This window comes from Quercus lobata, chromosome 6, assembly GCF_001633185.2.
Source record: "Quercus lobata isolate SW786 chromosome 6, ValleyOak3.0 Primary Assembly, whole genome shotgun sequence".
NCBI classification, from domain to species: Eukaryota; Viridiplantae; Streptophyta; class Magnoliopsida; order Fagales; family Fagaceae; genus Quercus; species Quercus lobata.
Window position 1 is genome coordinate 45,649,237 of NC_044909.1, and position 12,652 is coordinate 45,661,888.

Sequence of the window (12,652 nt, forward strand, 5' to 3'; positions counted from 1 at the left end):
GAAACTGCAGAAAAAGACAAAAATGAGAACATACCAAACTTAAATAGTGTATTTTTTTTTTTTTTTTATAACAAAATAGTGAAATTTTTAGTTTAGTTTTTATTTGTTGAGAATCAGTTTAACTTAATTTATTTATTGGAAGCATAAACGAAGCATAAAAATTGCACACTATTTAGCCCCCAACAACTGAAAAATTCCATACGTAGTGCTACGCGCTTGTACATCATGACATATACGTGATTTACCCAAACAATGGAGGGTATATCTCTAACTGTTCCGATATTTACATCCAAGGAGACGTGTCGGACATGACGAGGCTTTGGCACCATCGCTCTCTCTCTCTCTCTACCTACATCCTTCTCGAAAACAAACACACTTACCCCCAATCTCCACCGTCCATTTCCTCCACGTCATCGATCCGCGTCTCATGAATCCAACGGTTCCACACGCCTCCAATAATTCTAATAATCAAAAACTTTTTCAACAACAACAACTCAGGTTTAGCTTCACACTCACACACCCTTCGAACCCTAGCCACGAACCGCGAGCCCCTCCTCTCGTGGTTTATCCCGACTCGCCCATTCCAACCAATACCAAAGAGAGAGAAAATAAAAAGAGAGAGAGAGAAACACACACACATGTCTATTTGTGCTTTTTGAAGCATTTTGAACTTGCAGAAGAGAGTCCGTACATCTGAAACCCCTCCAAAACCAAAAAAAAAAAAAAATTTAGGGTTTTATGCGTTGCCAAAGAAATAGCTATTCGGGTACTAGGGGTTAGAGTTCTGTGGCTTTACTTTTGAAATTCTGGTATTCATGCTCTGAAACGATTCGTTTTGTTTGTGTGAAGTGATTTTTTTTTTTTTTTTTGGGTGTGTTTATGAGATATAGGGTTTCGTATTTAATGGATGAGATCTGGGAGCGAGCCGTGGAGACAGCGCTAGACGGCCAAACCGACCACGCCTCGGCTCGAACCCTAACCCTAGACGGCGCCGTGAAGTGCGTCCAAGGTCGGTTACCGCCGCCGAGCCTTTTGGAGAGGTTCCAGAACCTTCAGCATCTCTCTATTGCTAACATCGGCGTTTCTTCGCTCGAGCAATTTCCTAGGCTCCGGAATCTTCAGAAGTTGATTCTCTCCGATAATCGGATCGCTGGAGGCCTCGAGTTTCTCGTCGAAGCTGGGCTCGACTCGCTTCGGGACCTTGACTTGTCCAACAATCGGATTCAGTACATCGAGGATCTCGCTCCGCTTGCTCAGCTTAAGCTCGTTTCGCTTGATCTGTATGAGTGTCCGGTTACGCGTGTTAAGGATTATCGATCTAGGGTTTTTGGATTGATCAAATCGTTGAAGTATTTGGATAAGATGGATGCGGAGGAGAACGAGCGGCCTGAGAGTGATGATGAGGAGGAAGATGAGGAGGACGAGGAGGATGACCCTGGGAGCGGTGAAATCGATGGGGAGGATCGACCGTTTGGAATGAATAATGGGCACAGTGAAGGGGCTGATGGAGTGGTTGATGTGGATGAGGATGAAGAGAGCGATGCTGATGAGGAGGAGACGGAGACTGCTAGGAGAGGGAATGACTTGAGTCATCAGGCGAACGGGTTTAGGGTTGAGCGTGTGGAGGGAGGGGAGGGTGGAGAGGACGAAGACGAGGGGGACGATGATGAAGACAATGAGTCAGGGGAGGAAATCGATGATGACGATGATGTGGTCGAGGTGCACGAGATTGATGATAGTGATGATGAGGAAGATGGGGTTGAGTATGAGGAGGAGGACGATGAGGATGATGACGATGATGAGGAGGATGAGGAAGAGGAAGTGGATAATGATGACGGGGACTTAGCAGAGCCCGAGAGTACGGGGCGGTTGACGAGCACGGAAGGTGAGATTGATGGGCACGAGCAGGGCGAGGATGATGAGGATGATAATGGTGAGACTGGGGAGGAGGTGCAGGTTGTTGAAGGAGGCGGGGAGTTTGAAGAGGAAGAAGAGGGTGAGGAGGAGGTGAGATTCGCTTTCTACTTGCATGAACACGACTCTTAAATCTGCATATATATTGCTTTTTTATGCCATTTATTTCTAGTTATTAATGATTGTTTGAATCTATTGTGTTTTTTAGATTATTGATTCATTTGAACTATATTAACTGTGTACTGATTGGTTTTGTTGTATCTTTCTGTCGTTCTCATACAATATTCTGCATCTGCTTTAGGGATTGTTTTTCTGTCTTTAGTAGCTCCTTTTATGTTATGTTGCTTTGTTACCTTAAAAGTATTAAAGAAGATAAATTGATACTTGCATGTCTAATGTGGTTTCAGCCTTGCCTAATCAGTAGTGTATTCATCACCTGATCTTGAGATTATAAAATGGTACTTAAGTGCAAATTTCTGTGATACTATCTAATAGGTAAAAAGGTTTTTAGGCACACACTCTTCTTAGTTTTTTTTTTTTGTTTTTTTCATAATATCTATCTTATTTTTTTGCATAATGTTTTCTTGTTAAAATTCAGGTTATCTTAGGGAAATTTTGGTTTTTGATATCATACATTTCTAGAATTCTGTTTTTTTAACTCTCATCTGCTCTTTTAAGCAAGATTTGGAGATTCAATAAAGAAAATGCTGAAAATAACTTTCTTGGTTTTGGAAAAAGTAGTTTTTGAATTCACTGCCATTTTCATTTCCACAAGGTTAACTTCTTTGACGAAAACCAGTTTTATGTTTTCCCCAATAGATCTGGGTTTTTTCATGATATTTCAAGTTCTTCCCTTAGCCCACACCACCCATCAAAAAAGGAAAAATGAAAATTTATGAGTCAGGTGTTTTTTCTGGCCTTCTAAAAAAAAAAAAAAAAATTGTAGGTTTCTATAGTATTCCAGCATCGACACTGTTTCTTTGACCCCTGCTTTTCCAGGATTTCAATGTTTTTGTAGGTATTTGGTCAAACATAGCATGCACTATATTTGAGTTGTTTAATAACCCAATAATCAGATGTGTTGTAATGCTTTGCGGTAGAATCTGTTTTGTTCAAAATTGATAAAATATAATACTCATGGTTATGCTTTGAAGTGAATTTTGTCGAGTGTAAACTGATGGGCTGCGTTATAACTTTTTAATTGATTACAGTGACGTTCTTGTGCACCATAGTATGGGTAGACGCTTTTGATCTTTATGGGGATTTTAGTCATTAATGTCCCACTGATCTTTTACTTTTTATACTCTGTTGTATTTCTTGGTCCCAAGCTGTTTTTTAACTGTGGATTTTTACTCTGATTCTTTATCTTAATGGATCTATTAGATATTTAGAATATTGTTCAAATGTCTGATACAAACTTATTTAAGTTGTCTGTACAGCCTTGTTTACTTTTGGGGTACTTGGTTTGTGTAATTTGACATCTTTAATGATTTTTGTTTTTATAGAGAAAGTTCCGTAGTATATTTTGGTTCCATTTTTCACTCAATATGATGAGTTTTCCTTTCAATTGGCAGCATAAACCTGTATTGACTTCCTCTTCTTCATGCAATTTTGATTTTGTGTTTTGTTGGGGGGAAGTTTTGTTATTCCTGTTAGTTATTTATATATATATATATATATATATAGAAGTTCCGTTATTCTTGTTGGTGATTTTTACCTTTTTTTTCTTCAGGGATTTAAGGTTTGCTCAATTACTGAAATGATTTCTTTAGATTTTTTGTTATCAATTTTAAAGACTTAGATACTCTGTTTTGTAATCTGTTAACGATTCCCTCTTATGTTTGATTTATCCACTAACAGAATTTTTTCTTGAATGACAGGAAGAAGACTATGGTGGAGGCTACTTAGTTCAACCAGTGCCGCAGGTTGAGGAACATGATGCTGGAGGTAGTGACCTGGAACCAGTAAATGAAGATGCTGCTGATGCTGAGGAGGAAGAAGAAGTTGAAGACGATGAAGAAGTTCAGGTTCTGCCTCCCTCTTCTTCACAGCTTAAGAGGAAAAGAGATGAAGATGTAGAGGAGGATGATAATGGTGAGGATGATGATGAGGACGATGATGTTGTTGAGTACAGCAAGTCATCGAAGAAGCATCATTAACCCTCTCTCTCTTTCTCTTTCTCTCACTTTCAAATTGCCTATGTTAATGTTATCAATGTCTTTCAAATATGGAAACAGGGGAACCTCACATTAGATGATAGATTGGTTGGTAGTATGGTAGTGATTTTGGCCATCTTCTTGTTTTGGACAAATATATATTAGGGGAAGGAAATGTAACTTGGGTGGCATATGTTTAGTTCAAAAAGTCGTTAGTCCTTTGTCCCCGTCAGTTAGTCTTATATAGCCGTTGCTATCTGTTTTTCAAATGGCAGTTATGAGAGATTCACCGCCTTTGGTCCCGTTTCAAAAGTGAATTTTTAAGGGGACTAGTAGGAGGTGGAAAAAAGAAAAGAAAAAGAAAATCCTGGAATTTGTTTTTTTTTTTAATTTATTTTGTTTGTCGGTCTAAGCAGATTTTGTTTCCAAAAAGGGGGTTGTAAAACGCTTGTAGATAGTTTCCATCCTCTGATGTTTTATTCATCAATCAAGTGGGCTTTGCCAGTCTTTATGACGTGTTCAGTACTGTGTATTATCTCACATTTGACGTGTAATATTGTAGGTTGCTTTTATATTTATTATTATTGTCGCAGGTTAGTAGGCCAGGTGGCAATAGGAATTGGGGTTTGATTGGAATGGAAAGGATGAGGTGAAAATGTTCCTTGCTATAGAAATGTACAGATGTTAAGATCGTGTGAAATGCGTCCTGGAAACTTGGTGTATATCTATGATCCAACGGTTTAAGCTTCATGGATGAAACAGCTGCCTCAAATGTTTTGTCATTCCATTGGATGGTATAAAAGTCCTAGCGCATGTGATGTGCTAGTCCATGTCTATGTGGAATTCGATTAATAATATAATTTTTTAATTTTGTTTAAGCCAGGCTGAGAGTGTTCGACTCACTTAGCCAGGTGAAGCTCCAGCTCGACTTTCATGCGGCTTTACCTTTATTTGCTTACGAGCCTTTTTACGAGCCCATCGAGCTGATGTTGTATGTAATGTAATACGTTATTCTCTATATTTTTGTTCAGGGACCCTGGGCGGCGGCTAAACTCAACTGCTTTATTGTTGTGCTCCAAGAGCCAACAGCGGAAGCTTTGCTTGGCCATTGGCCAAGCCTAACAATAAAAAGCTGCCCAATTCAATGGCTACTCTGCTCCACTCTCTTCCTTCCCAACCCCCCCCCCCCCCCCCCGCCTTTCTTTTTTTTTATTCTTTTTTTTTTTGTCCACTCTTGTAATAATTTATCAAAAACTTATTTTAATAATAATAATAAAAATAAAATCACTAATAAATGAAAGGCAATTGGGCAAAATTTTACGATTTTTAAATTTTTTTTTAATTTTCATGGTCTCTCAATAATAAATGGAAGCTAATATCAAATGTGTGGTGGAACATGGTTGAATATATGATATATCCGTGTGCCCTATATTTACATGAGTCCTACATGTCAAAGGATGAAGTCCACACGTGTGACTGAACACGTTTTAACAGTTTTGAATTTAATTTAATAGTGTTTATGTAAGACTGGAGGCACAATATTACATTATTACCTTAAAAAAAAAAGACTAAGGCCTATTGAAAACAAATGAAAGTGACATTGATAACCGTGTGGGTGGATAAGGGAAAGGTGCTTTTTAGAAGCACCATACTAATGAATTGAAAGTAGCAGCAGTCTAGCACCTCTCTCTCTCCCTCTCCAGATAATCTACAGGAGTAGGCCAAATTATAATTTGTTCCAGCGTACGGTGTGGAAGCCTCAAAGATGTTGCTATTATCACCACCATCAACTTCTCTGCCGTCACCACTGCGTAACTCATTCAGCTTCAAAGATGGAAGAGCAAGATCGCACACTCCTCTCAAACTCGTGGGCATGGCAAAGGAGAGCAGCGATAGCAACAACGACATTATAGAGAAAGTAGCAGTAGCTGGTGGGTTGGTCTCAACCCCAGTAATTGGTTGGTCCCTCTACACGCTCAAAACAACAGGGTGTGGCCTCCCCCCAGGTCCAGGGGGCTCAATAGGTGCGCTAGAGGGCGTGAGCTATTTAGTCGTTGTGGGAATTGTAGCTTGGTCCTTGTACACCAAAAACAAAACTGGTTCGGGTTTGCCTAATGGTCCTTTTGGGTTGTTAGGAGCTGTTGAAGGCCTATCATATCTAACATTACTTGCCATCCTCGTTGTGTTCGGGTTGCAGTATTTTCAACAAGGTTATATTCCAGGTCCTCTCCCAGCTGACCAGTGCTTTGGCTGAGCTCTCTTTCTCTCTCTCTCTCCAAACATAGGGTAAGAGAATAATTTGATATGGGCCACTGCAATTCTATCTTGTTTTTGTGGCTACATTTCGTCCAAGTTGTCATGTTAATTTCCTTTAACGATTTATAATATTTTGCGTATGGGGTTCCTAAAGAGAATCACCATGATTACACATCTTTCCTGTTCTTGTGGTCTTTTATCTAATTTAATTACTCCCCAAGTTGTTTTGCATATTTGCTAGACTATCATTATCATGTTTATGTGGGTAATATTTCTCTTGCGAGTTGAATCATCTAAACTATAGAACTTAAATTGTTAAATGGTTTTACACATCTAAGCATAGAGCAAAGCTCAACCAATGGGCTATTTACTATAGTTCAAAGCCCCGTCCCAACCTCCTTCCAATGGCAACCTCTTAATGAAGCACAAAGAATACGAATTCTGCAACACTCGAAGAGAGAGATGAGACAGTGAAAAAATCTCCCACTAGACATCTTGGCTTGAAAAACCTTTGATGCTTGTTGATCACAAGCACAATATATGCTACACTTTATGCGCTCTCTGATTTACTAGATGAAGTCAAAATTCAATAATTTTATTTTCATCATTCAATCGCTATGGCCAAATCTTCTGAACTTCCAGAAAAACCGTTAATAAACAATATAATATTAATATTTGCTACAGTTATTATTATTTTTTTGGGGTAAACCAAAGCTGAAATAGATTAATTACTAATAAGTGTATTACAAAAAAGCTTTGCCTTATCAAAAGCCAGCAAGTCCTTCACCATAGGCGATGGGTTAACAAAATTAACATAGTCAAAAGAAAAGGTGGTTCCAAATTTAGCCAATACATCAGCATATTAGTTTACCTCCCTGAAAATGTGATGGACAATTAAACTATGAAATTTCTTCAATAGGGTCCTGCAATCATCAAGCAAAAACTCTAACCTAAGATTATTTATCGAGTAATTAGTAAGAAGTAAAACAATAAACTCGACATCAAGCTCTACACATATGGAAGAAATCCTAAGTTGAGAAGCTAGCGTTAGACCATCCTTTAGAGGCCATAACTCAGCCACGACTCCAGGAGTTATGTCCAACAATCTAGCGAATCCCTAAACAGTTGATGTGTTTTATGATATACCTGTTGAGGCCAAACTTCAATAATTTTATTTTCATCATTGGAAACTCTTGAGTGCACAGTCCCCTCAACTCTTTCAAAATGTTGACGAAGCTTGCCAAATATTCCTGAAGCATACCCAAGTATTCTTGGTGCTTGTTGGCCTATTTGGTACAGAATATATTCAAGAATCACACCACTGGCTGCCTATTGTGTCATGACAGAACTCTATCCAATTAACTGAAAAGGATCAAGTCAATTACTAGTCCGACCATCAAACCATACCAAATTTTTGTAACATATTATAGAGAAAGCCCCCAAAAAATCAAAATTAGATCTTAATTGCACTCTAATTTAATATTTGGGTAAAATACAAAAATCGCCCTCAGGTTTAGGTTAATTCTAGGTGCCATCAACATTTTTCAAAAATAGTTGATTTGCTTTCTAAGCACAAATATCATAAACAATGGTTGACAGTTTTCTGCTTCCTTCCATCAGTTTGTCTTAACTGCATAAGTCTCAAATTGAATGCATTAAGCCAATTAATGTGTGAGGGAGTGTTTTAATAGCCAATATTAGATAAATAGCAGCACTAGATGGAGAAGAAAGCAAGAAAATCAAGGGAATTTTCAAATGGTGTTAAGTGACATTTGTGCTTAAGGAGCAAATTGGATATTTCTAAAAAAAATTCTAATAGTACCTGATATTAGCCCAAACTTTAGGAATAATTGTTTGTATTTACCCTTTAATATTTTATGTTAGATTTTTTTTTTGGTGGAAGGGAAATTTAAACAAACAAACTAAAGATTACAAAGTCTAGGGTAAGAAACACTCGAAGCATCAACAAATAACTGTTACAAAATAGAGGAAGGGGGATGCAAATATAAAACAAGGCTATCACTAATATAAGATCCTTCCTTGGCCTAAAGGTTTGCGCATTGATTCTCTTGCAGAAGGCGTGGTAGATGTGGATTTCCTCAAAAAGCTGGAGTACAGACCTGCAATCAGAGCTCAAAGTACTACATGGGTGAGATGAATCAAATGAATAAATAGAATGTAATAATTGTAACCACCGCCCTTGCATCAATGACAAGTATCTCTCCAACTTAAAACTACTTAAATCCATCTAAACTACATTCAGCACATTCTATTTAAAAACTATTTCAAACTTCTTCTAACTCATTTAAAATTAATCTAAATTTTGTTAACAAAATTATTATTGATTAAAGTATAAGTTTCAATGAAAATTTTTAATATATTCTAAAAAAGCAGTTGCTTCTTTTCAATATATTTTCAAAAACACAATTTTCATAAGTTATTTGAAAAATGAAAATATTGAATAAATTCATTGCATCACAAAGAGTATATATATATATATATTACAATGTTTACCAAATAATATTCTTACAATGTTTGTTCAAGAGTTTGCTATCTAACTGTCCGACACATACATGTTTTTTCAAGAGTCGACAAAAATATAAAAAGGAACTTCAGTAATATTCAATTTAGAATTCTTAAAAATGAATCCATGTATAAGCATTGGACTACATACTAATAATTTGAAAATTACTTGTAGGCATCCCCTTTCTTCCTTTGTTTGCCCTTAAGATGTGTTGCCTCAGCCATGGTTGATGTGTAAGGCTGAAACTCTTATGGACAGAAACAAGCCTATTCTATTTCAAAATTTTCAAGAATTTTAAAATAAAATTCAAAATTCATTTTAATTATTTTGATCATCTATTATAATTTTTTAATTTAATATAATAATATTTACATATTACATACTGTAGGGATGTTGGGCCCAAGAGCTCTTTATCTGGTTGTATCTTGGGCCCATGACCCAAGCCGAGGATGAGGGATTGTCCGAGGAGGATAAATCTTTAGCAGAGGAGATTGTGTTACTAAATAAAGAAGTTTGTTTTGGTCATAATAGCTTGAGAGGATGGGTTGAGGATAAATGTATCCTCGGCTATCCAAAGCCAAGGTCCGAATACATGGGTTGCTGTCCAGGGGAATGTTCCAGGAAGTTCTGCTAGCACGGATAAACATTACAGAAACAAGGTACGAAGGAGAGTCCTAAAATATCTAAGAGAAAAGCTGCTACCACAGTATTAATTGCTTCCCAGCTAACTCTCTGGCCGCATTAATGTGGAGGTGATACCTGAACAATAGTTATCCACCTTACAGCTATTACACGGAAACTTAGGGAGGGGGTTGAGGGGACAAGTATCAACACCAGCCATTTGGCATGCACGTGGAGGGCGAAGGTGAAGGGAAACAAGAGTATAAAAGAGAAAGAAGGCAGGGAGAGTTGGAGGACGAGAAAATCAAGTGGAAAATATCATAGTAACTAGGAACCAATCTTGTAATCAAACCTAAGAGCAATATATAAGAATTGTGCTCCTCGGATCTTGCTGATGACGTTTTTTCTTCAATATAAACCCATCTGTTTTCATTCTTTTGTGAAGGCAATCTACCTTAGTATTTGTTTGAACCATTAAAGCCCAGTTTTTCCAACCCACTCTCTACAAATTCATTGTTTTGGGCTTTTTGGACCTAAGTCCACCAACCTTTGGGTTAGGGAATCTAAATCTGGTCCTTACAATTGGCGTTGTATGTGGGAAATTACTGGTGCGATAGTGAGTTTAACATTCAACGATGGTAGGTTCAGGTCCGAACCAAGCAGAATCCATGAGGCCTCAACGTCAAGATCATTTCCGTGAACTTGAGCGAAGGAGAGACTGGGAAGGAAGTGTACATACTACCCACATCAATAAGAGTCAATCTTGGGATAAAAGCCACGTCTCTCATGAGGAGAATGCCAGAAACATGCAGAAGGAGATTGATCACCTGAAGAGGAGCTTGCGCCATAAACGACGAAAGCGAGCTCCATCTCATTCTAACTTTTCTTCTGATGGTGAAGAGGATCGTAGCTATAGGCGCAGATCAAGGACCCTCCCAGGGAGTCTTTCTCATATGATGAGGACTATCATCACGAGGGCCGAAACAGAAATTCGTCCTTGGAAGGCTTAGGAAACGATGTTATGAGCAAAGCACTCAACCAAATTTTCAGATTACCTTTCATGTGCTGGATTGAAAGAGGGAGACTCCCCCGATGGTTTGCACAGCCCACGTTCACCATGTATAATGGTAGAACAGACCTTATAGAGCATGTTAGCCATTTTAATCAAAGGATGACCGTACACTCCAAGAACGAGCCCTTGATGTGGCGATAAGGTGGTTTGATGGACTGGGGGCAGGTTCCATTGATTCCTTTAAGGAACTCACCCAAGCATTTGGGTCCCACTTTATTACATGCAGCAGGATTCCTCAGCCTTTGGCTTCCTTGTTATCTTTGTCCATGAGAGAAGGAGAAATCCTGAAAACATATTCAGACAGATATTAGGAGATGGTCAATGAGATAGATGATGATTTTAACGATGTAGCCATCAGTACTTTCAAACTCGGCCTACCTTCCAAGCATGGTTTATGGAATTCTTTGACTGGAAAACCTCTTACCAGTATACGCCAACTCATGGATCGGATTGATAAATATAAGAGGGTTGAAGAAGACCGGCAGCAAGATAAGGGGAAAGGCAAGGTTATCCCTCAGGAGAGGAGGGATTTTAGGTTGGATCGTTATAGCAATAACAAAACCCGAAGGGATTTTGCTGGGCAGTCTGAGCCTGCAGCTCCTCAAGTGGTGAGCACTATATTCAGAGAATCAGTGCATCAAATTTTGGAGAAGATCAAGAACGAGCCATACTTCAGATGGTCGAACAAGATGGGTGGAGACTCTTTGAGACGCAACCGAAGCCTTCATTGCCTATATCACCAAGAGTGGGGACATACCATCGAAGACTGTCGAACGCTGTGGAACCATCTGGAGCAATTGGTAAAAGAGGGGAGGTTACAACAATTTCTGTATCAACCCAACGGACAAAGAGACCAATCAAGGACAGGGGCTCGGGGGAATGCTCCTCCAAGGCCCACATTAGGTACAATCAATGTCATTTTTGCTGCACCTGGGAAAATTGGTTCTCACCCTACCAGGGTGATGTCTATAGCTAGATCACCAACTGAGGACCCTAACTCTGAGCCAAAGAAGGCTAGATTGGAAATTAGACCTTCATTGAGTTTCTCGGACAAAGACAAGATTGGAACCATCCAACCACATGATGACGCTTTGGTGGTTACCCTCAAAATAGGGGGGTATGATGTGAAGAGAGTAATGGTGGCCCAGGGCAGCTGATTAAAAGTCATGTATCCTGACTTGTACAGAGGACTAAACTTGAAACCTGAAGACCTGACAACCTACGATTCGCCTCTGGTAAGTTTTGATGGGAAGCTTGTTACCCCAAAAGGCCAGATTAGGTTGCCGGTACAGGCCAGCTCAGAAGTAGTGGAAGTGGACTTCATAATGGTGGATGCATACTCCCCCTATACGACCATTGTAGTCAGACCCTAGCTTCATACCTTGAGTGCTATTTCTTCAACTCTACATCAAAAGATGAAGTATCCGTCTAGAGACTGGATTGAGAAGCTGGTAGGTTATCAATCCATGGCTAGGCAGTGCCTCATGTCTGCAATTTTGCATCAGCCAGCAGCTGAGTCCTCGGCCTCGATTAAGGAAGGTTTATAGCAATCAAAGTCTCCGAAATTACCTGCAAAGGGGCCAATCAAGGAGGCCAAATGTGAAGATTTAGAGAAATTCGCCGTAGGTAATGATCCAGAAAAGCTTTTTTAGGTTAGAGCTTAGCTGCCACCACAGGAGAAAGAGGAGTTGGTGATATTTCTCAAGAAGAACGTTGATGTATTCGCTTGGAATGCTTATGAAGCTCCAGGGGTGGATCTGAGTTTCATCTGCCATCATTTGAATATCAATCCATCTGTCACCCCCAGGAAGCAACCACCTCGGCATTCATCCAAAGAACACTCAGATGCTGTAAAAGACAAGGTGATGAAATTTAAGCAAGCTATTGACACCCTATTTTGCAACCCGCATTTAACCTTACATGGAGGGTAAAAAGGTAATTTCACTTTGAAAATATGCATCTTGATTCTGGTCATTAAAAATCCTTAATTTCATTTCATCAAAATGATGTTGATGTTGTAATGATTAAATCGATTGATCATAAGCCCAAATCGGACTACCAGATTGAAAGTTATCATTAAATCAAGTTTTAATGGCTGAGATGCACCAT

At 38.9% G+C, this 12,652-nt stretch overlaps 3 protein-coding genes across 4 annotated transcripts; all 3 read left to right on the forward strand.

Moving 5' to 3' along the window:
• Window positions 1-498: 498 nt before the first annotated feature.
• LOC115994527 (acidic leucine-rich nuclear phosphoprotein 32-related protein) lies at window positions 499-4,642 on the forward strand. 2 transcript variants are annotated; one of them, XM_031118720.1, is made up of 3 exons: window positions 499-775; window positions 891-2,007; window positions 3,795-4,642. In XM_031118720.1, exons 2-3 carry the CDS (start codon window positions 904-906, stop codon window positions 4,071-4,073), a joined length of 1,383 nt encoding a protein of 460 aa, XP_030974580.1. In that variant the 5' UTR covers window positions 499-775; window positions 891-903; the 3' UTR covers window positions 4,074-4,642. The 2 variants fall into 2 exon arrangements, with proteins under 2 accessions (XP_030974580.1, XP_030974579.1); XM_031118719.1 differs by having other exon boundaries at window positions 499-2,007.
• Window positions 4,643-5,644: 1,002 nt separating this feature from the next.
• LOC115995053 lies at window positions 5,645-6,559 on the forward strand. Its single transcript, XM_031119463.1, has one exon. The coding sequence runs from the start codon at window positions 5,836-5,838 to the stop codon at window positions 6,322-6,324; it is 489 nt and encodes a 162-aa protein (XP_030975323.1). The 5' UTR covers window positions 5,645-5,835; the 3' UTR covers window positions 6,325-6,559.
• Window positions 6,560-10,857: 4,298 nt separating this feature from the next.
• On the forward strand, window positions 10,858-11,700 carry LOC115950359. Its single transcript, XM_031067565.1, has one exon. It carries the CDS (start codon window positions 10,858-10,860, stop codon window positions 11,698-11,700), a length of 843 nt encoding a protein of 280 aa, XP_030923425.1.
• Window positions 11,701-12,652: the final 952 nt, after the last annotated feature.

What these genes read in the sequence shown, in the direction of transcription:
- LOC115995053 (XM_031119463.1), top strand. Translation starts at nt 5,836, where the DNA reads ATGTTGCTATTATCACCACCATCAACTTCTCTGCCGTCACCACTGCGT.
- LOC115950359 (XM_031067565.1), top strand. Translation starts at nt 10,858, where the DNA reads ATGGTCAATGAGATAGATGATGATTTTAACGATGTAGCCATCAGTACT.
- LOC115994527 (XM_031118719.1), top strand. Translation starts at nt 880, where the DNA reads ATGAGATATAGGGTTTCGTATTTAATGGATGAGATCTGGGAGCGAGCC. An exon ending in AAGAAGAGGGTGAGGAGGAG is followed by an intron (nt 2,008 to 3,794) that starts GTGAGATTCGCT and finishes CTTGAATGACAG; the next exon opens with GAAGAAGACTATGGTGGAGG.